This window comes from Acanthopagrus latus, chromosome 4 (assembly GCF_904848185.1).
Source record: "Acanthopagrus latus isolate v.2019 chromosome 4, fAcaLat1.1, whole genome shotgun sequence".
In the NCBI taxonomy this organism is placed as follows: Eukaryota; Metazoa; Chordata; class Actinopteri; order Spariformes; family Sparidae; genus Acanthopagrus; species Acanthopagrus latus.
The window spans coordinates 15193000-15214195 of record NC_051042.1 but is presented as its reverse complement, the minus strand read 5'-3'; the positions used below and the strand labels follow the sequence as shown (position 1 = coordinate 15214195).

General features: G+C 39.7%; 3 protein-coding genes across 5 annotated transcripts; 1 reads left to right on the top strand and 2 right to left on the bottom strand.

Moving 5' to 3' along the window:
• Positions 1-861: 861 nt before the first annotated feature.
• Positions 862-8430, bottom strand: LOC119018483 (interleukin-18 receptor 1-like). Of its 2 annotated transcripts, none has more exons than XM_037096170.1 (10): positions 7923-8430; positions 5453-5708; positions 5126-5312; positions 4833-4977; positions 4672-4737; positions 4455-4578; positions 4177-4322; positions 3357-3500; positions 2894-3046; positions 862-2619 (listed from the first exon to the last, which is right to left on the bottom strand). In XM_037096170.1, exons 2-10 carry the CDS (start codon positions 5659-5661, stop codon positions 2282-2284), a joined length of 1512 nt encoding a protein of 503 aa, XP_036952065.1. In that variant the 5' UTR covers positions 5662-5708; positions 7923-8430; the 3' UTR covers positions 862-2281. The 2 variants fall into 2 exon arrangements, with proteins under 2 accessions (XP_036952065.1, XP_036952063.1); XM_037096168.1 differs by lacking the exon at positions 7923-8430 and adding an exon at positions 7457-7911.
• An 880-nt stretch (positions 8431-9310) lies between these two features.
• LOC119018484 lies at positions 9311-12538 on the top strand. The gene is made up of 2 exons (XM_037096171.1): positions 9311-10721; positions 11730-12538. Exons 1-2 carry the CDS (start codon positions 10140-10142, stop codon positions 11775-11777), a joined length of 630 nt encoding a protein of 209 aa, XP_036952066.1. The 5' UTR covers positions 9311-10139; the 3' UTR covers positions 11778-12538.
• Positions 12539-12693: 155 nt separating this feature from the next.
• Positions 12694-19288, bottom strand: LOC119018482 (interleukin-18 receptor 1-like). Of its 2 annotated transcripts, none has more exons than XM_037096167.1 (10): positions 18983-19288; positions 16518-16773; positions 16191-16377; positions 15898-16042; positions 15737-15802; positions 15520-15643; positions 15240-15385; positions 14420-14563; positions 13957-14109; positions 12694-13682 (listed from the first exon to the last, which is right to left on the bottom strand). In XM_037096167.1, the coding sequence occupies exons 2-10, from the start codon at positions 16724-16726 to the stop codon at positions 13345-13347; spliced, it is 1512 nt and encodes a 503-aa protein (XP_036952062.1). In that variant the 5' UTR covers positions 16727-16773; positions 18983-19288; the 3' UTR covers positions 12694-13344. The 2 variants fall into 2 exon arrangements, with proteins under 2 accessions (XP_036952062.1, XP_036952061.1); XM_037096166.1 differs by lacking the exon at positions 18983-19288 and adding an exon at positions 18517-18970.
• Between the last annotated feature and the right edge of the window lie 1908 nt (positions 19289-21196).

Here is a 21196-nt window from a genome sequence, read left to right as displayed (position 1 = left end):
TATTTTTTAATGCATTTTAACATTATAAAATTAAGGAGACAATACTAAAGAGAGACCCAAACACAATTTTCTAATCATAAATTAAAAAACTGAAAGTGAGGTTGTTAAGTAGGTTTCACCTGCATGTGGTTTATGCCCTGAATTTCTGGGTCACACCAGTTTTTTCACTGGCATGTTTTCTAATACCACCACACACTCTGTATATCCTCTCATATGTCCAGACGAGAGTGTTTTGTGTTTTTGAAAAAAAATCTCCGTCCATACAATACATCCCTACTACTAAATTTGAGACCTAAAAAAATAGGGACATTTTCAAAAACCAACAGGATGCTGCCAGGGGTCCTAGCCCCCCAAAAAACTTTACATTCGTGGGCTGTGTTTCCTGCAATCTGATAATAAGTAAAATACAACTGCATTTTATATCGATTACTTTTAATATGACTTGGTGAACAAAGCAGAACAACTAACACATGAGCGTAAACTTGCATGAATCTGTGACGTGAAGTAATAGTAGGTACATCATTTTCATTTTCAAAGACTTTGTTGTTTGGCTGTTTATTTACAAAAAAAAACAAAAGAAAAAAACAAAAAGAAAAACAAAACCAAAAAAAAAATTTGCTAGCTCACATTTCCCTTAGCAGACAATTGTCTACATACACATCCATCTGACATGGAGCCAATTTAGAACGTTAAGCAGAAATGTAGAATTTATCTGTCATTAGCATTCATTCAGTTCTGTCTCTGACCATCTGATTAGTATAAATCCAAAGTGTTAGCTGCAACATCTTTTTGTTTAGGAGACCCCCCTTTTTCTGGAAATGGGATATGAACCCAATTGTGCATGTTTTTGTTGAAAGCAGGGCTAGCAAAACCAAAACACAGAGCTTACAGGGATTAAAAGGCTTATGACAAAGTCTGGACAATATTTCTGAGGGGTTATGATTGAAGATAGTTTATTTTGAAGCACAGCTTTAAATTATTTTGCATCAGAGTGGCACTTTTCTGCAGTGAGCAGAGCAGCATGACAGTGTCAGTACAGATAGTGATTCAGGCTGAATAAGAGAACAGAGCTTGCTTGTTAAAAAAAAAAAAAAAAGGCTAATGATGAAGACAAAAAAAATCAAGTTATAGCCTTCAAATACAGGCTAAAACACTGTTGTTGTTTGAAACATCTGCCTCATCAAGTGGTAGCCAATTTGCATACTAGCTAACAATAAAGACTATATACATTGCAAAGTAAGGTATATGCATTGCTACCTTAGCCAACGTGGCTCACGCTAGCAGGCAAACGTCAACAATGATAATGCAAGCTAACATCAACATCAATAAACTTTGCTAATGCAAATGTGACACAAGCTAGCAAATGTTGCTAATGTTAGAAACTAAAGTAAATTATGCTGCTACGTTAGCTAATGTGTTATACAACTACATAGCAAATTGATGTTAACATTGCTAATGCTAGCTAATGTAAACGTAGATGAAGCTAGCTAGCTGAAAACTGTACTGGCCTAACACAAAAATATCTCAAAACTTGAGAGCCCTGCAGTGCACTGTGTGCAAACTGTAAAACTATAATAGCAAAGGGATTATACTGCTGTCATAATTTTTCGACACAACAACAGGACAAAACAGTCTTTTTGTAAACATTTTTTCAACACATTGTAAAATTATTAATTCACACTCCTCATAATGTTTTAGAGGAAAACAGATGCTTTTTTTCTTCACATTTCTAAATGTTCTGTAGATGTATGTAAAAACAATACAAGCTATTATTAATATGACATTTAAACAATACTATGCCTGTAGTAACAGTGTATAGCCTGATGTTATAACAAAAAGCAGTCTCACATTTTGATGTCACATTCATACATTAAATGCTTTTGCAGGTGAGACGAAAAGTTGCTTCCCTCATACAAGGTGAGTTTTCTACTGGGCAATTCAAGAAAACAAGATGTTAAGGGTCCGACGTGTAGGATTCAGGGGCAGAAACGGAATAAAACATTTCATTACTGTATTAGCACCTACCTGAGACTAAGATATTTTTGTTTTTATTAACTCAGAATGAGGCTTTTATATTTACAAAGGAAGCGGGTCCTCTTCCATGGAGTCGGCAATGTTTCTACAGTGGCCCACAATGGACAAACCAAACACTGGCTCTTCTGAGGGGCTTGTACATTTTTCAGCACCTGGTACAAGGGCTGTTCAGTTGGTTGGAATCTGCAAACTTACCCCTAAATAGCACCAAAATCCTCAACACTGGCCCTGTGAATGAATTCAGTGTCTATTTAGGTAAAAGCCTTATTTTTGATGCGTTCTGCGGGGCGGGTAGGTAATAGCGAAGCTGCTTCCAGAAGGGGGAGGAGAGCGACATGGAGCTAATGCCCTTCCAGGTGACACAGTCTCCAGCCTCGCTGAGGAGCTGTAAGGCCTCTGATAATGAACCTGATCTCCACACCTCTGTTGCCTCGGTTCTGATGAAGACCAGGTCAGTCTGTCGCTCCACAAGGGCTTCATGGATAACACTGAGAAAGCCAGCTCCTGGACCGGGGTCTGAAGAGGTGGGAACCAAAACAACTGTCCGGCTCTGCTGCACGCAGTCTAACACAGCCTCCTGTACAGCTGCAACCAACCAGAGGACAGATTTCACATTACTTAATGAAGATGTTTCGGTAGATTTTCCTCAAAGTATATCTCTAAGCAGCTACAACTACAACTCATTTTTCTGGGTTTAATCTGGCAGCCCCTGTGGATCAAAGTGGTATGAGCTTCTTTTGTAAAGATCTTGATCTGGCTAGTGTGTGGTGATGGTCTTACTTGCTTAGAGGGATCAGTATTAAATCGTGACAGTAAAATAACCAGTTAAAATTTCCTTGTAGTACATCTAAACACGTACCTTTGCCCGGTAAGACGTCGCGATCAAAAAGACAGAGGCTGTAACTAAATTCCTCCTCCATAACACTTTCCAGCCATTTTCTGTCATCGTCATTCAGTCCTGCATCCGTGTCGCTCTTGTAACACATCAAAAAGGCGTCGTAGCTCTTCCCATCTAAGCGAACAACAAAAAACAGCTTTTTCACTGATATCACATTGCCCAAATATGGATGAATATGTACCCCTCAAAGGTCTAGTGTGTAGAATTTAGTAGCTTCTAGAATTGAGGTTGAGGTTATATGTCCCTTTGTATATGTAGAAGGCTCCTTCTACACAACCCCAACATGATTCTTAGTTTCAGGCGAGTCAACCATAATCGTGAGTATCGTATTACATTTTTTGCCAATAGATTCCGCTATATCCTTCACAACTGACCTTAAAACGTACCTTTCATAGTAAAACAAAGTCAATAAAAAAACAAATACCTGAGGTGCTTCTGCGGCAGCCGAGAGTGTCTCTTAGGAAAAGAGTGATGTTTATCTTGAACTTCACGTAGATAACTACTGTCGAAACCATCACCACCACAACACAGACGATCCCAAGAGCCAGGGGAACGTAAGCAGGGCGAGCTGTAGGGAAATAACAGAGAGAATACATTTATGAAACAGTAATTAAACACTCGTTAATGGTAGTAGATAAAAACTAAATCAAAAAGCTGGATCAAGTGTCATGCTGAAATGATGAGTCAGTTAACTGATAAACAACATTTGACATTTGCAAACACACAATTACTTATTCTGTGAATACATTTAAAAACACATTAAGCAATCATGAGAATAATTGTTAGTTGAGGCCCCATTAAAAAGTGAGACCAGGCAAGGTGATTGAACAGGTTTAAGATTTAAAGGTGTAAAATGTATGAATTTCAATTAAAAAGTTTTGAAATCTAATTAAATTCTCAACAGACTGTGAAGAAATAACGGTTTTGACGTTATAACATGTATATATTATTTTGCAGAGATATCTACTGAAGTTAGCATATTAACCAACTTGCTCCAGCCTGTCCCCCTCCGAGCTCCAGCGCTTGCGATGTCTTATTATCTCCCGGTCCCCAAGCTCCCTGTCCGTATAGTTGGCTGCACAGCTAACTGAGCTAACAAGCTAATGGCTGCTACAGTTAGCAGCAGTTAGCAGTTACTCTGGTGGTATGCTACCCCCATAAGTATGAATTTGCCAAGGCTAATTCTTACATCATGCACCTTTAAGGTATTTAACACTTTTGATCTGTCCACCCAACTTACGTACGTTTTTGAACCAAGTTGATGGAGACAGAGCTGGAGGGTTGGCTCTCACATGGCAGCTTACAGGTGTAATTTTTTAACAGATCCTCTTTCGACACTTTTTTGAAGACCAGCGTTGCTGTTAGCTTGATCTTGTCAGGACCTCTTTCACTGAAAAGGAAACCAAGGGAAATAACGGAGGGAACAAAAAGGGACAAAAGAGAAGTTATTTGAGTTGATGTGGCCCTGTGTCACATTTACGCTTCCCAACCCAGAGCTGGAACATCTGTGTGAAGTGTTTACTCTTTGAATTTGTAGAAAACTGGTGAACTGTTGTCCCTCTTCACAAATGCATCGTCCATTAACCAGAACAACTCATCAAACTCTGAGCACGCAACAGCTTGACAGTCAATCACCACTGTTGAGCCTAGAAATAAAAAACACACAAGATGTAAAAGTATTAATTTACAAAGGCAGTGAATGCTTGTATGTGAAGTTATGCTACCAGATTGTTGCTCACCGAGATCTACAGGAAACACCTCACTCATGCGCGGTGAAGTGATCTCTGCAAGTTTCTTAGGTATTTCTGTTGGAAAAAAAAGAAGACGACACTTTCAATCTTTGTTTTTGTTTTTTGAATATGAATTTCCATGGAGATATCTTAAAAGTGGTTTTTCTTACTCTTTGGCTGGACTTCAAGCTTCACCGTGGAGGTCATGTTGTATATCTGACCATGATACAGGTAAGATCTGGTACAGGTGTAGACACCTCCATCATTCTCCTCCACACTCGAGAAGTAACTGGCTGTTAGGGATGACTCTCCTTCCTAGAAGATGGAAAAAATGACCAACAACAGCTTTTTCATCTCTACAAAAACTATGGTAAACCACAGTACTATAGAAACTACATATGTATCATGCAAAATAAGCTTCTGATGACTTCTGATAACTCTGACGAATACTGTGTTTTAATACCTTGTGCCATATAGTGCCGTTGATGGTAATATTCGGGATGTTTTCAGCAGGTATATTTACATCAGGACATGTCAATGTGCAGGACTCTAGTGTGTAACACGTCACTGGATACGTTGTCTCATTTTCATACTCTCTGGTCTGTGTTGTATATACCATCAGCTTGAACCAGTTCTGTCTGCTGGCATTCCTGTTATGTCATTAAAGAAGAGATTTTCAGGAAGATTTAAAGGATAAGTTCACCAAAAAATATAATTATCACAATATTATTTTAACATTTTAAGGACATAAAACAAAGTCAGGATCATTGTTAGACTGTCGGCACTTTACCCCTGAGAGCACGAGTAATTCCCCTGATGGTTTACAGAGGCATTAAGAATCACAAGACTCCTTCCATGAACCAGAACGCCCGTCTCCATCTGCTGCGCTGATGACATGTCACCGGTCAGATCCATCTCCTGGCTGGTGTGACTGGTCCAGATCAGTCTGCCATCACTGTGATCGTACCCTCTGTAACCAGGGCACTGCAGAGCCACCATCTCACCTGCCCTGACATACTTCTCTTTGGGTCTCTGGGGACACACACCTGCGAATAAGTGTCACAAATGTTTGTCAGTTTTAAAACTGTGTAAAACTCATCTCATGAACTGGTTGGTGAAGAAAATGTTACAAATATCATTACTGCTTTGTCGTACAGAGAAACAGCGGCATTTCCCCAAATGTCAAACTGTTAGTAAATTGAGTATACAAAGCCGGAATCGTTGGAATGCTACACTAAATTTGTCATGCTTACATGAAAAAGGACCGAATGCAAGACACTAAGGCGGATAGGAAGATGTAACAAAAAGCGAGACAGAGTATAAACCAGGATGACGTGGGGAACACAGGCAGTGACCCGGGTAAAACACAAGAAGCAGGACCAGAGAACAGATGTGGAAAACAGAATGAACCAGCCGATGGTGGAGAACAGACACAAAGTTAAATCCACACGGGATGATTTAACAAACAAAACACAGATGTACAGAGAAAACAGGCACGAAGAGATCTGGACAGTAAGTGCAAGTAAAACATGACACATGATATTATCTACTAAATCAGTTCAATTAAAAAAACTTCATTTGTGCCAAGGACAATTGAAGGACTTAGCACTTAGAACTGCACTTAGTACAATTTTGAGGATTTTGCGCTTTTGTTTGAGTAATTCCATTTGTTGCTACTTTACACTTTCACTGTACAACTTTTCAGGAACAGAGGAGTATGTCTCATGTATTTGATAACGTTTCTAGTTACTTTGAAGACCGCATGTCGCCTCAGAGCAAAGTGGAGCATTTCTTCAATTTTATCGCCAATTTGATAAAAAAAAAAAAAAAAACTCTGAAAAAGTAAAAACGCTAACTATTGAATCTGACAATCTGCCTACCAGATAATCCACAGAACAATATTTACATACATGTCAATATGCCTAATTAATTTATGATACTTAAGTATATTTATTACCATTTATTACTTGAGACTTTACTCAGATACTATTTGTATGGGTGACTGTCACCTTTACCTCAGTAAGACTGCAACACACTTAAAAACTTTATCTTAAATATGAATTTCAGGTACAAGATGTTCCAATCAAGCAAATCTTCATTTAGAAAGACGTGCCGTACACTGTAGGCTGATAAGAAGTAAGAAACAGAGACTAAATTTCTTATCTGACTGAAAGAGCTTATAGGGTCAGATGTGAAACTAGCTGGGCACAGGACACTGTCAGAAGCACATGGGGAGGTTCTTAACCACATCCTAATTTCTGGAGCCTCTCGTCTTGTGATTTCAGCTACTTGACCGTGTGGTGAGTTCTATAAGAGCTGATGATTACATCTTCATGCCACAGTGTTACATAGAAGCTACTGTCTGTGTTGTTGTTTTCAATTTTGCAAGAGTAAAGCAACATTAATGCATCAACAACTAAAATCTATTATCATCCTGTGAATTATTCAGAAATGGCTCATTCTGCACAGTTGGTTATTTTACTTGTATAACTTTAAGTTGTATAACTTTTTCTACATAAGTGAAACATTTGTGTATTTATTCCATCGTCTGTTAAATCCAGTCTATTTTGGATTATGTATTTAAATGTAATTTCCAATGTTGGATTCAACCTTTTTTTTCTTTTTTGGTTTCCTTCTTTTTCTTCTTCCTCTATAGTTCTTGCTGTGTCCATAGAGAAGTGCGTCAAATGCGTCTTTTTTCTTTTTCCTTTTCTTTTTTTCCCACAACACAATCAAAAACACACAAAATGCTGCACATTTTCTCCCTTCGACACAACCGAGAGCGCTCTCTTACCTGTTAATGACGCAAGCAGGAGAAAGAGAGGGATCACCACCATCATGTCAGCCCGCAGCAACGCGCACTAAACTCTCAGGAGCGTCGTCAGAAAGAAACGCAGCGCGGACGCAGTTCCGCGGAATTAAAAGTGGAACATTTCCCCAAACTTGTCAAACCGCATGGGGCTTGGTTGATGACGACAAATGAAACTCAAGAAAGAGCGTCATGTTCACGCTGAAATATTAATACCCACTGAACAACCACCGTATTTTATTTTTCTATCATGCTTCATCGTAAGTATTTATAGACTGATTAACGTTCTTGATAATGATCTTTCCGCTCCAACATGAATGACATAAAATGAAACCTGAATCAACTTTCTAGTAGTCTCGTGGCAGCCAGGGAAACCCAAATCAGTGTCCTGCGCTGGGACACGAGGCTGTCTTTGACGGGGGCTCCCCCCGATTGGACAGGAGACATTTACCTTCTGTCAGCAGAAGGTGATCACAGTGATCCAGCGACCCGTCCTCTTTATGACCAAGGAACAAGTGCAGAAAAACAGTTGCAGTGACGAAAGAGAAAATGAGGATGTGGATTTGATTGTTACAACATAGTGGATCAGGTCAAAGGTGGCTGTAGTGCTGTAGAGCATTATATACATATATATAATCTATCAAAATCTATACTTATCATCAGCAAAATGTACATTGAAAAAAATTATGTAACTTCTTCACTTTAATTAACAGCTTCACAATCAATTTGGGGGCAGCTGTAGCTCAGCAGGTAGAGGGGCAGGGCTGGGCAGGGCTGAGCTGCATGTCTGGCACAGCTATCACTTGTTTCTGCACCATGTCTCCTCTGTGGGAGGGAAGGATCACAGCGTTAGATACATGTTTACTTCAAGATACAGATTACATCGTTATGATGTATAGAGTTCTGTTTGTGGTTAGCACCTTCATCATCTTTGACAGACTGTTCCAGAACTGATAGTTGTTTTTGCAACAGTGGTGTCACACTGTAGTAGTAGTAGTACTTTTTTTTTTTTTCCCCTTCTTTTTTTTTAAACTGATCATATAGGTTGGACCAACTAGACATATCAACAGGTACCCTCCCCAGCACAGGAAGAAGAAGAAGAAAAAAAGGCTAAGTTTACCTGCCTAAATGAAGAAGAGTTGGACTGACACTACCCAACTTTCCATCACTTCAAAGCTTCTTTATTTTGAATGTTTCTGCAGTCCTGTGACAGAGGAGATTTACAATCTGATGTACTATTTACTATGTATCTTTGAAATTAACAGATCATCTTGAGTTTCAAAACAAACATCAAATAAACAGATATAGGAACCGCACTCATCATGTCATCTGCTTGCAAGATCTTAAAAGTTGATGTCATATTTATTCAGGAAACACGCAGCAACAACGTGGTTCCTGTCACCTGGTGAATATAAGTTAAATATTCACCGGCCTTTTGGCTCACTTGTTGTTTCCCCAAATGTCTGGGTCAAAGCTGATGAATGGATAACATGGTTCACACTCAGTATCATATTTGACTTTAGTTGAAGGGACACAATATAGTAACTACTGATTATGTAATTAGTGTAATTAGCCTGTGAAAGGCTTACTGTAAATGATTCAGTTGTATACTGCAGTTTGCTGTAGGTTACACTGGGTTTAGTTTTTTTTTTTTTTTCATATTCATCAAACTGCGGTTTTTGCGAGTTCCCACAATTTTTGCAAATTCCTACATTTCATCTCATAAAATCACATAAATATCCTGCATATTCTATCGCATTCTATCATATTCTATCAAAATGGGGCTGAAATGGGAACTTTGAATCAAAGTGGCCTACTTCCTGTTGGAGTGACAGTTTGGTACCCCAATGTTTTTTGTGCGTCTGGTCATGATACATATTCATACCGAATGTCATTAATGTATGTGCATGTAGGAGGCAGGGCTTGGATTTTTAATATTCCAGGGGGTACTATACAGACCACCAGTAACACCTCATCAGGAAAGCATTGGCAGAAATTGTACCAAGTTTCATGTTAATCTGACCTACCAATGTTAAAATCTAAAATACTTCAAATTAAATAGCGCCACCTTGTGGTACTCGCCCAAAATTTTGCACAGAGCCTCAGGGGTTCATGGGGAGGTAGGGACCTGAATATGATGTCGTTCCTTCACTTCCTGTTTGGAACGAAATCTGTAGGAAGTTGATATCTAATAGCTTGAGTATTGTTTGAATGATCAAAATTCTTTTAATAACTTTTGTCAGCAGGGTCTCAACGATGCTGTTTCGTGCAAATTGTTGACAACGCCTGGGAAGATTTCGAAAAAGTCAGTTTGTGAATTTGTGCAAAAAACTGTTGGCAGAAATGGGCGTGTCCTATATCAAGAGATTCGACACAATTCACTGAACGGGTGGATATAAGGAGGAATGTGAATGTGCGATAAAGTATATGGGATTTATAAGTCAAAATGCATTTTCCTTGATTTTTCCTTGATTATATTCCTTGATTGTGGATCAAGCTGGGGAGGTTTGGGGCCAGGGTCCTTGCTGCCACACCTGTAGCAATAGAAAGGTTTTTTAGCCTATATAAGAAAATCCTCGACACATAGAGTCTCCATAGTAAACCCCACCTGATCTGAAACTGTGATGAGACTGACTTTGGTGATAAGCCGAAGTCCAGGGAGAAGGTGATGTGCCCCAAGGGGAAAAGGCACGTCTACCGCCAACAGACCACCACCAGGGAGCACATTACTGTGCACATGGCTGTGAGTGCAGCTGGTACACATGTCCCTCCCGTCCTCATCTATCCACGCTGCCTTCCAGGTGTTTCCTATGCCTTGGGTGGACCAAAGAACAGTGAGAAGAGCTATATGACCACTGAGCTGTTCAGAAGGTGGCTGGATCATTTTGTTAAACACATCCCCCAAGAGCGCCCCTTGGTCCTAATTATGGACCAGCATGAAACACACTGTGGCCACCATGTAACAGACATGTGCAGAGCCAATGAACTTGAAATTGTGCTGCTCCCTCCACACACCGCTCACATGCTCCAGCTGCTGGACATGAGTGTGTTCAACCCCCTAAAGGCTGTCATCACCACCCTGGCCAGTCGCATGGTCCTAGTGAGAAGAGACATGGTCACTGGCAAAAAGCAGTTCTCCTCAGTACTGAAGCATGCCCATGAGAAGGCCGTCACAGCGGAGAACATCTTAGCCGACTTCAAAAAGGCAGGCATCCATCCTCTGTCGAAAGAGGCAGTGGACATGACACAGGTTAGGTTCTTTTCTGTTGTTCCCTATAATTATTCATATTAATTTTATTATGCAACTTAAATCTTACTTAGTGTGAAGAATATTAGTTTTTAACCTGAAAAATGTTATCTAGATTGTAAAGCTTGTGCCCGCCTCCTCCTCCGCTGCTTCAGAGGCCGTTCTGTCCACCGCTGTGTCAACCTCCTCCGCTCCACCATCTCTGTCCCCTGCCAGTGATAAATGGCCAGCATGCAATCAACACACAAAAAATTATGAAGCTGGCCTCATCCAACCCTCACTCGCGAAGATCCTCACAATACCCACATTTGTCCAGAAAGCGGGCGGGGTACGCCGTGGGTTGCCCCTACAGCCTAGGGTCATCACCAGCGATGAGTATGTCGCTCAACTAGATAGGCTTGAGGCAGGGGAGAAGGAAAAGGAGGGACAGAAGAAGAAAAGGAAGGCAGAATTGAAAAGAAAGAGAGGAGAGAAGAAGGCTTAATTAGGCTTACCTGTTATATGATGTTCATTCTTCTTTGTTCTTGTTTATTTGTTATCAGGGGAAGGGGAGGGGAGTTAGATTTTTAATGTTAAAATGTTTTCAAATTAATTACATTTGTACATTTGTATTTACACAGTTGTGTTTATTAATCCTCCATGTGGTTTTACATTAGCAGTATTTCTAGCTATATAACATTACAAATATTCATTTAAATTCTGACATTAAGTAATTTATCGACGTTAATTAGTTAATTAGCAGCTTTTTTGAGTGGCGCACAGCCATTTTGAACACATGGCCATGACTACGATGACACGCCACTTCATATAAGCATTTATCAACAAAAAGATAACGTAGACATGCTTAGAAATAAGAAATATACAATATGTTATAATATTGTTATTCAAGTAAAATGTGTGCTCTTATAACGTTAGAAATGACTCCTTCTTGCCTGTCCGGAATACCGTGCGTTGCAAACTCCAGCTGTCTGATTTATGGTGAGAAGTCTTGTGTGGCCTGCCCTCTTCCAGGTCACCATGGTGGACAGGAGGTCATGTGGCTCGGGCACCACTTGGTGATGCCTCGTCCTGCGCAGTCGTCTCCTGGATCCACTCACTTTACATATATTTGTATCAGACTTTCTGTTAATGTAACTTGTAAATTTTATTGCTCTTTCTGTACACGCGACATCTATTGCATGTCTGTCCTTCCTGGAAGAGGGATCTCTCCTCTGTGGCTCTTCCTTATGTTTCTTCCATTGTTTTTTTTTTTCTTTTTACCTTGTTAAAAGAGTCTTTTTTTCCCCATCAACATGGCAAGTTTTTCCTCACTCAAATGAAGGGTCTAAGGACAGAGGATGACGTTCGCTGTGCAGATTGTAAAGCCCACTGAGACAATGTAATTGCGATTTTGGATTATGTAAATAAAATTGATTTGATTTGATTTAGAAGTCATGGTAGTCCGGACACCTGAGTGTTTTTTCAAAATTTCTCCCAAATGATTAGCTCAAAATGTGTCAGTGTCAATCAGGCTTATCTTTCGGCACACTGATATTTTATGGGGCTTATATTATAACATTTTTTGGCAGGTGTGACCTACATTCCTAGTTTGGTGAGTTTTGGGGTATGTTCAGACAGTGAAAAATGTAATCATTCGGGACAAAAAATCGTCACTACAATAATCTTTGCTAATGCAAATGTGACACAAGCTAGCAAATGTTGCTAATGTTAGAAACTAAAGTAAATTATGCTGCTACGTTAGCTAATGTGTTATACAACTACATAGCTAATTGCTAGCAAGCAAATGTTAACATTGCTAACGCTAGCTAATGTAAACGTAGATAAAGCTAGCTAGCTGAAAACTGTACTGGCCTAACACAAAAATATCTCAAAACTTGAGAGCCCTGCAGTGCACTGTGTGCAAACTGTAAAACTATAATAGCAAAGGGATTATACTGCTGTCATAATTTTTCGACACAACAACAGGACAAAACAGTCTTTTTGTAAACATTTTTTCAACACATTGTAAAATTATTAATTCACACTCCTCATAATGTTTTAGAGGAAAACAGATGCTTTTTTTCTTCACATTTCTAAATGTTCTGTAGATGTATGTAAAAACAATACAAGCTATTATTAATATGACATTTAAACAATACTATGCCTGTAGTAACAGTGTATAGCCTGATGTTATAACAAAAAGCAGTTTCACATTTTGATGTCACATTCATACATTAAATGCTTTTGCAGGTGAGACGAAAAGTTGCTTCCCTCATACAAGGTGAGTTTTCTACTGGGCAATTCAAGAAAACAAGATGTTAAGGGTCCGACGTGTAGGATTCAGGGGCAGAAACGGAATAAAATATTTCATTACTGTATTAGCACCTACCTGAGACTAAGATATTTTTGTTTTTTTTTTAACTCAGAATGAGGCTTTTATATTTACAAAGGAAGCGGGTCCTCTTCCATGGAGTCGGCAATGTTTCTACAGTGGCCCACAATGGACAAACCAAACACTGGCTCTTCTGAGGGGCTTCTACATTTTTCAGCACCTGGTACAAGGGCTGTTCAGTTGGTTGGAATCTGCAAACTTACCCCTAAATAGCACCAAAATCCTCAACACTGGCCCTGTGAATGAATTCAGTGTCTATTTAGGTAAAAGCCTTATTTTTGATGCGTTCTGCGGGGCGGGTAGGTAATAGCGAAGCTGCTTCCAGAAGGGGGAGGAGAGCGACATGGAGCTAATGCCCTTCCAGGTGACACAGTCTCCAGCCTCGCTGAGGAGCTGTAAGGCCTCTGATAATGAACCTGATCTCCACACCTCTGTTGCCTCGGTTCTGATGAAGACCAGGTCAGTCTGTCGCTCCACAAGGGCTTCATGGATAACACTGAGAAATCCAGCTCCTGGACCGGGGTCTGAAGAGGTGGGAACCAAAACAACTGTCCGGCTCTGCTGCACGCAGTCTAACACAGCCTCCTGTACAGCTGCAACCAACCAGAGGACAGATTTCACATTACTTAATGAAGATGTTTCGGTAGATTTTCCTCAAAGTATATCTCTAAGCAGCTACAACTACAACTCATTTTTCTGGGTTGAATCTGGCAGCCCCTGTGGATCAAAGTGGTATGAGCTTCTTTTGTAAAGATCTTGATCTGGCTAGTGTGTGGTGATGGTCTTACTTGCTTAGAGGGATCAGTATTAAATCGTGACAGTAAAATAACCAGTTAAAATTTCCTTGTAGTACATCTAAACACGTACCTTTGCCCGGTAAGACGTCGCGATCAAAAAGACAGAGGCTGTAACTAAATTCCTCCTCCATAACACTTTCCAGCCATTTTCTGTCATCGTCATTCAGTCCTGCGTCCGTGTCGCTCTTGTAACACATCAAAAAGGCGTCGTAGCTCTTCCCATCTAAGCGAACAACAAAAAACAGCTTTTTCACTGATATCACATTGCCCAAATATGGATGAATATGTACCCCTCAAAGGTCTAGTGTGTAGAATTTAGTAGCTTCTAGAATTGAGGTTGAGGTTATATGTCCCTTTGTATATGTAGAAGGCTCCTTCTACACAACCCCAACATGATTCTTAGTTTCAGGCGAGTCAACCATAATCGTGAGTATCGTATTACATTTTTTGCCAATAGATTCCGCTATATCCTTCACAACTGACCTTAAAACGTACCTTTCATAGTAAAACAAAGTCAATAAAAAAACAAATACCTGAGGTGCTTCTGCGGCAGCCGAGAGTGTCTCTTAGGAAAAGAGTGATGTTTATCTTGAACTTCACGTAGATAACTACTGTCGAAACCATCACCACCACAACACAGACGATCCCAAGAGCCAGGGGAACGTAAGCAGGGCGAGCTGTAGGGAAATAACAGAGAGAATACATTTATGAAACAGTAATTAAACACTCGTTAATGGTAGTAGATAAAAACTAAATCAAAAAGCTGGATCAAGTGTCATGCTGAAATGATGAGTCAGTTAACTGATAAACAACATTTGACATTTGCAAACACACAATTACTTATTCTGTGAATACATTTAAAAACACATTAAGCAATCATGAGAATAATTGTTAGTTGAGGCCCCATTAAAAAGTGAGACCAGGCAAGGTGATTGAACAGGTTTAAGATTTAAAGGTGTAAAATGTATGAATTTCAATTAAAAAGTTTTGAAATCTAATTAAATTCTCAACAGACTGTGAAGAAATAACGGTTTTGATGTTATAACATGTATATATTATTTTGCAGAGATATCTACTGAAGTTAGCATATTAACCAACTTGCTCCAGCCTGTCCCCCTCCGAGCTCCAGCGCTTGCGATGTCTTATTATCTCCCGGTCCCCAAGCTCCCTGTCCGTATAGTTGGCTGCACAGCTAACTGAGCTAACAAGCTAATGGCTGCTACAGTTAGCAGCAGTTAGCAGTTACTCTGGTGGTATGCTACCCCCCTAAATATGACTTTGCCAAGGCTAATTCTTACATCATGCACCTTTAAGGTATTTAACACTTTTGATCTGTCCATCCAACTTACGTACGTTTTTGAACCAAGTTGATGGAGACAGAGCTGGAGGGTTGGCTCTCACATTGCAGCTTACAGGTGTAATTTTTTAACAGATCCTCTTTCGACACTTTTTTGAAGACCAGCGTTGCTGTTAGCTTGATCTTGTCAGGACCTCTTTCACTGAAAAGGAAACCAAGGGAAATAATGGAGGCAACAAAAAGGGACAAAAGAGAAGTTATTTGAGTGTTGATGTGGCCCTGTGTCACATTTACGCTTCCCAACCCAGAGCTGGAACATCTGTGTGAAGTGTTTACTCTTTGAATTCGTAGAAAACTGGTGAACTGTTGTCCCTCTTCACAAATAATTTGTCCATTAACCAGAACAACTCATCAAACTCTGAGTACGCAACAGCTTGACAGTCAATCACCACTGTTGAGCCTAGAAATAAAAAACACACAAGATGTAAAAGTATTAATTTACAAAGGCAGTGAATGCTTGTATGTGAAGTTATGCTACCAGATTGTTGCTCACCGAGATCTACAGGAAACACCTCACTCATGCGCGGTGAAGTGATCTCTGCAAGTTTCTTAGGTATTTCTGTTGGAAAAAAAAGAAGACGACACTTTCAATCTTTGTTTTTGTTTTTTGAATATGAACTTCCATGGAGATATCTTAAAAGTGGTTTTTCTTACCCTTTGGCTGGACTTCAAGCTTCACCGTGGAGGTCATGTTGTATATCTGACCATGATACAGGTAAGATCTGGTACAGGTGTAGACACCTCCATCATTCTCCTCCACACTCGAGAAGTAACTGGCTGTTAGGGATGACTCTCCTTCCTAGAAGATGGAAAAAATGACCAACATCAGCTTTTTCATCTCTACAAAAACTATGGTAAACCACAGTACTATAGAAACTACATATGTATCATGCAAAATAAGCTTCTGATGACTTCTGATAACTCTGACGAATACTGTGTTTTAATACCTTGTGCCATATAGTGCCGTTGGTGGTAATATTCGGGATGTTTTCAGCAGGTATATTTACATCAGGACATGTCAATGTGCAGGACTCTAGTGTGTAACACGTCACTGGATACGTTGTCTCTTTTTCATACTCTCTGGTCTGTGTTGTATATACCATCAGCTTGAACCAGTTCTTTCTGCTGGCATTCCTGTTATGTCATTAAAGAAGAGATTTTCAGGAAGATTTAAAGGATAAGTTCACCAAAAAATATAATTATCACAATATTATTTTAACATTTTAAGGACATAAAACAAAGTCAGGATCATTGTTAGACTGTCGGCACTTTACCCCTGAGAGCACGAGTAATTCCCCTGATGGTTTACAGAGGCATTAAGAATCACAAGATTCCTTCCATGAACCAGAACGCCCGTCTCCATCTGCTGCGCTGATGACATGTCACCGGTCAGATCCATCTCCTGGCTGGTGTGACTGGTCCAGATCAGTCTGCCATCACTGTGATCGTACCCTCTGTAACCAGGGCACTGCAGAGCCACCATCTCACCTGCCCTGACATACTTCTCTTTGGGTCTCTGGGGACACACACCTGCGAATAAGTGTCACAAATGTTTGTCAGTTTTAAAACTGTGTAAAACTCATCTCATGAACTGGTTGGTGAAGAAAATGTTACAAATATCATTACTGCTTTGTCGTACAGAGAAACAGCGGCATTTCCCCAAATGTCAAACTGTTAGTAAATTGAGTATACAAAGCCGGAATCGTTGGAATGCTACACTAAATTTGTCATGCTTACATGAAAAAGGACCGAATGCAAGACACTAAGGCGGATAGGAAGATGTAACAAAAAGCGAGACAGAGTATAAACCAGGATGACGTGGGGAACACAGGCAGTGACCCGGGTAAAACACAAGAAGCAGGACCAGAGAACAGATGTGGAAAACAGAATGAACCAGCCGATGGTGGAGAACAGACACAAAGTTAAATCCACACGGGATGATTTAACAAACAAAACACAGATGTACAGAGAAAACAGGCACGAAGAGATCTGGACAGTAAGTGCAAGTAAAACATGACACATGATATTATCTACTAAATCAGTTCAATTAAAAAAACTTCATTTGTGCCAAGGACAATTGAAGGACTTAGCACTTAGAACTGCACTTAGTACAATTTTGAGGATTTTGCGCTTTTGTTTGAGTAATTCCATTTGTTGCTACTTTACACTTTCACTGTACAACTTTTCAGGAACAGAGGAGTATGTCTCATGTATTTGATAACGTTTCTAGTTACTTTGAAGACCGCATGTCGCCTCAGAGCAAAGTGGAGCATTTCTTCAATTTTATCGCCAATTTGATAAAAAAAAAAAACTCTGAAAAAGTAAAAACGCTAACTATTGAATCTGACAATCTGCCGACCAGATAATCCACAGAACAATATTTACATACATGTCAATATGCCTAATTAATTTATGATACTTAAGTATATTTATTACCATTTATTACTTGAGACTTTACTCAGATACTATTTGTATGGGTGACTGTCACCTTTACCTCAGTAAGACTGCAACACACTTAAAAACTTTATCTTAAATATGAATTTCAGGTACAAGATGTTCCAATCAAGCAAATCTTCATTTAGAAAGACGTGCCGTACACTGTAGGCTGATAAGAAGTAAGAAACAGAGACTAAATTTCTTATCTGACTGAAAGAGCTTATAGGGTCAGATGTGAAACTAGCTGGGCACAGGACACTGTCAGAAGCACATGGGGAGGTTCTTAACCACATCCTAATTTCTGGAGCCTCTCGTCTTGTGATTTCAGCTACTTGACCGTGTGGTGAGTTCTATAAGAGCTGATGATTACATCTTCATGCCACAGTGTTACATAGAAGCTACTGTCTGTGTTGTTGTTTTCAATTTTGCAAGAGTAAAGCAACGTTAATGCATCAACAACTAAAATCTATTATCATCCTGTGAATTATTCAGAAATGGCTCATTCTGCACAGTTGGTTATTTTACTTGTATAACTTTAAGTTGTATAACTTTTTCTACATAAGTGAAACATTTGTGTATTTATTCCATCGTCTGTTAAATCCAGTCTATTTTGGATTATGTATTTAAATGTAATTTCCAATGTTGGATTCAACCTTTTTTTTCTTTTTTGGTTTCCTTCTTTTTCTTCTTCCTCTATAGTTCTTGCTGTGTCCATAGAGAAGTGCGTCAAATGCGTCTTTTTTCTTTTTCCTTTTCTTTTTTTCCCACAACACAATCAAAAACACACAAAATGCTGCAAATTTTCTCCCTTCGACACCACCGAGAGCGCTATCTTACCTGTTAATGACGCAAGCAGGAGAAAGAGAGGGATCACCACCATCATGTCAGCCCGCAGCAACGCGCACTAAACTCTCAGGAGCGTCGTCAGAAAGAAACGCAGCGCGGACGCAGTTCCGCGGAATTAAAAGTGGAACATTTCCCCAAACTTGTCAAACCGCATGGGGCTTGGTTGATGACGACAAATGAAACTCAAGAAAGAGCGTCATGTTCACGCTGAAATATTAATACCCACTGAACAACCACCGTATTTTATTTTTCTATCATGCTTCATCGTAAGTATTTATAGACTGATTAACGTTCTTGATAATGATCTTTCCGCTCCAACATGAATGACATAAAATGAAACCTGAATCAACTTTCTAGTAGTCTCGTGGCAGCCAGGGAAACCCAAATCAGTGTCCTGCGCTGGGACACGAGGCTGTCTTTGACGGGGGCTCCCCCCGATTGGACAGGAGACATTTACCTTCTGTCAGCAGAAGGTGATCACAGTGATCCAGCGACCCGTCCTCTTTATGACCAAGGAACAAGTGCAGAAAAACAGTTGCAGTGACGAAAGAGAAAATGAGGATGTGGATTTGATTGTTACAACATAGTGGATCAGGTCAAAGGTGGCTGTAGTGCTGTAGAGCATTATATACATATATATAATCTATCAAAATCTATACTTATCATCAGCAAAATGTACATTGAAAAAAATTATGTAACTTCTTCACTTTAATTAACAGCTTCACAATCAATTTGGGGGCAGCTGTAGCTCAGCAGGTAGAGGGGCAGGGCTGGGCAGGGCTGAGCTGCATGTCTGGCACAGCTATCACTTGTTTCTGCACCATGTCTCCTCTGTGGGAGGGAAGGATCACAGCGTTAGATACATGTTTACTTCAAGATACAGATTACATCGTTATGATATATAGAGTTCTGTTTGTGGTTAGCACCTTCATCATCTTTGACAGACTGTTCCAGAACTGATAGTTGTTTTTGCAACAGTGGTGTCACACTGTAGTAGTAGTAGTACTTTTTTTCCCCCCTTCTTTTTTTTTAAACTGATCATATAGGTTGGACCAACTAGACATATCAACAGGTACCCTCCCCAGCACAGGAAGAAGAAGAAGAAAAAAAGGCTAAGTTTACCTGCCTAAATGAAGAAGAGTTGGACTGACACTACCCAACTTTCCCTCACTTCAAAGCTTCTTTATTTTGAATGTTTCTGCAGTCCTGTGACAGAGGAGATTTACAATCTGATGTACTATTTACTATGTATCTTTGAAATTAACAGATCATCTTGATTTTCAAAACAAACATCAAATAAACAGATATAGGAACCGCACTCATCATGTCATCTGCTTGCAAGATCTTAAAAGTTGATGTCATATTTATTCAGGAAACACGCAGCAACAACGTGGTTCCTGTCACCTGGTGAATATAAGTTAAATATTCACCGGCCTTTTGGCTCACTTGTTGTTTCCCCAAATGTCTGGGTCAAAGCTGATGAATGGATAACATGGTTCACACTCAGTATCATATTTGACTTTAGTTGAAGGGACACAATATAGTAACTACTGATTATGTAATTAGTGTAATTAGCCTGTGAAAGGCTTACTGTAAATGATTCAGTTGTATACTGCAGTTTGCTGTAGGTTACACTGGGTTTAGTTTTTTTTTTTTTCATATTCATCAAACTGCGGTTTTTGCGAGTTCCCACAATTTTTGCAAATTCCTACATTTCATCTCATAAAATCACATAAATATCCTGCATATTCTATCGCATTCTATCATATTCTATCAAAATGGGGCTGAAATGGGAACTTTGAATCAAAGTGGCCTACTTCCTTTTGGAGTGACAGTTTGGTACCCCAATGTTTTTTGTGCGTCTGGTCATGATACATATTCATACCGAATGTCATTAATGTATGTGCATGTAGGAGGCAGGGCTTGGATTTTTAATATTCCAGGGGGTACTATACAGACCACCAGTAACACCTCATCAGGAAAGCATTGGCAGAAATTGTACCAAGTTTCATGTTAATCTGACCTACCAATGTTAAAATCTAAAATACTTCAAATTAAATAGCGCCACCTTGTGGTACTCGCCCAAAATTTTGCACAGAGCCTCAGGGGTTCATGGGGAGGTAGGGACCTGAATATGATGTCGTTCCTTCACTTCCTGTTTGGAACGAAATCTGTAGGAAGTTGATATCTAATAGCTTGAGTATTGTTTGAATGATCAAAATTCTTTTAATAACTTTTGTCAGCAGGGTCTCAACGATGCTGTTTCGTGCAAATTGTTGACAACGCCTGGGAAGATTTCGAAAAAGTCAGTTTGTGAATTTGTGCAAAAAACTGTTGGCAGAAATGGGCGTGTCCTATATCAAGAGATTCGACACAATTCACTGAACGGGTGGATATAAGGAGGAATGTGAATGTGCGATAAAGTATATGGGATTTATAAGTCAAAATGCATTTTCCTTGATTTTTCCTTGATTATATTCCTTGATTGTGGATCAAGCTGGGGAGGTTTGGGGCCAGGGTCCTTGCTGCCACACCTGTAGCAATAGAAAGGTTTTTTAGCCTATATAAGAAAATCCTCGACACATAGAGTCTCCATAGTAAACCCCACCTGATCTGAAACTGTGATGAGACTGACTTTGGTGATAAGCCGAAGTCCAGGGAGAAGGTGATG

Bases quoted from the DNA above. Each gene is read 5' to 3' on its own strand.
- LOC119018483 (XM_037096168.1), bottom strand. From the start codon at position 7,502: ATGATGGTGGTGATCCCTCTCTTTCTCCTGCTTGCGTCATTAACAG. The intron at 5,313-5,452 runs GTAAAGTGCCGA...ATGACATAACAG, and splicing joins AATTACTCGTGCTCTCAGGG to GAATGCCAGCAGACAGAACT. The intron at 3,501-4,176 runs GTACGTAAGTTG...ATTTCCCTACAG, and splicing joins CATCAACTTGGTTCAAAAAC to CTCGCCCTGCTTACGTTCCC.
- LOC119018484 (XM_037096171.1), top strand. From the start codon at position 10,140: ATGTGCCCCAAGGGGAAAAGGCACGTCTACCGCCAACAGACCACCACC. The intron at 10,722-11,729 runs GTTAGGTTCTTT...GCCCTCTTCCAG, and splicing joins AGGCAGTGGACATGACACAG to GTCACCATGGTGGACAGGAG.
- LOC119018482 (XM_037096166.1), bottom strand. From the start codon at position 18,562: ATGATGGTGGTGATCCCTCTCTTTCTCCTGCTTGCGTCATTAACAG. The intron at 14,110-14,419 runs GTATTTGTTTTT...TTGTTCGCTTAG, and splicing joins CTGCCGCAGAAGCACCTCAG to ATGGGAAGAGCTACGACGCC. The intron at 13,683-13,956 runs GTACGTGTTTAG...GGTTGGTTGCAG, and splicing joins CGACGTCTTACCGGGCAAAG to CTGTACAGGAGGCTGTGTTA.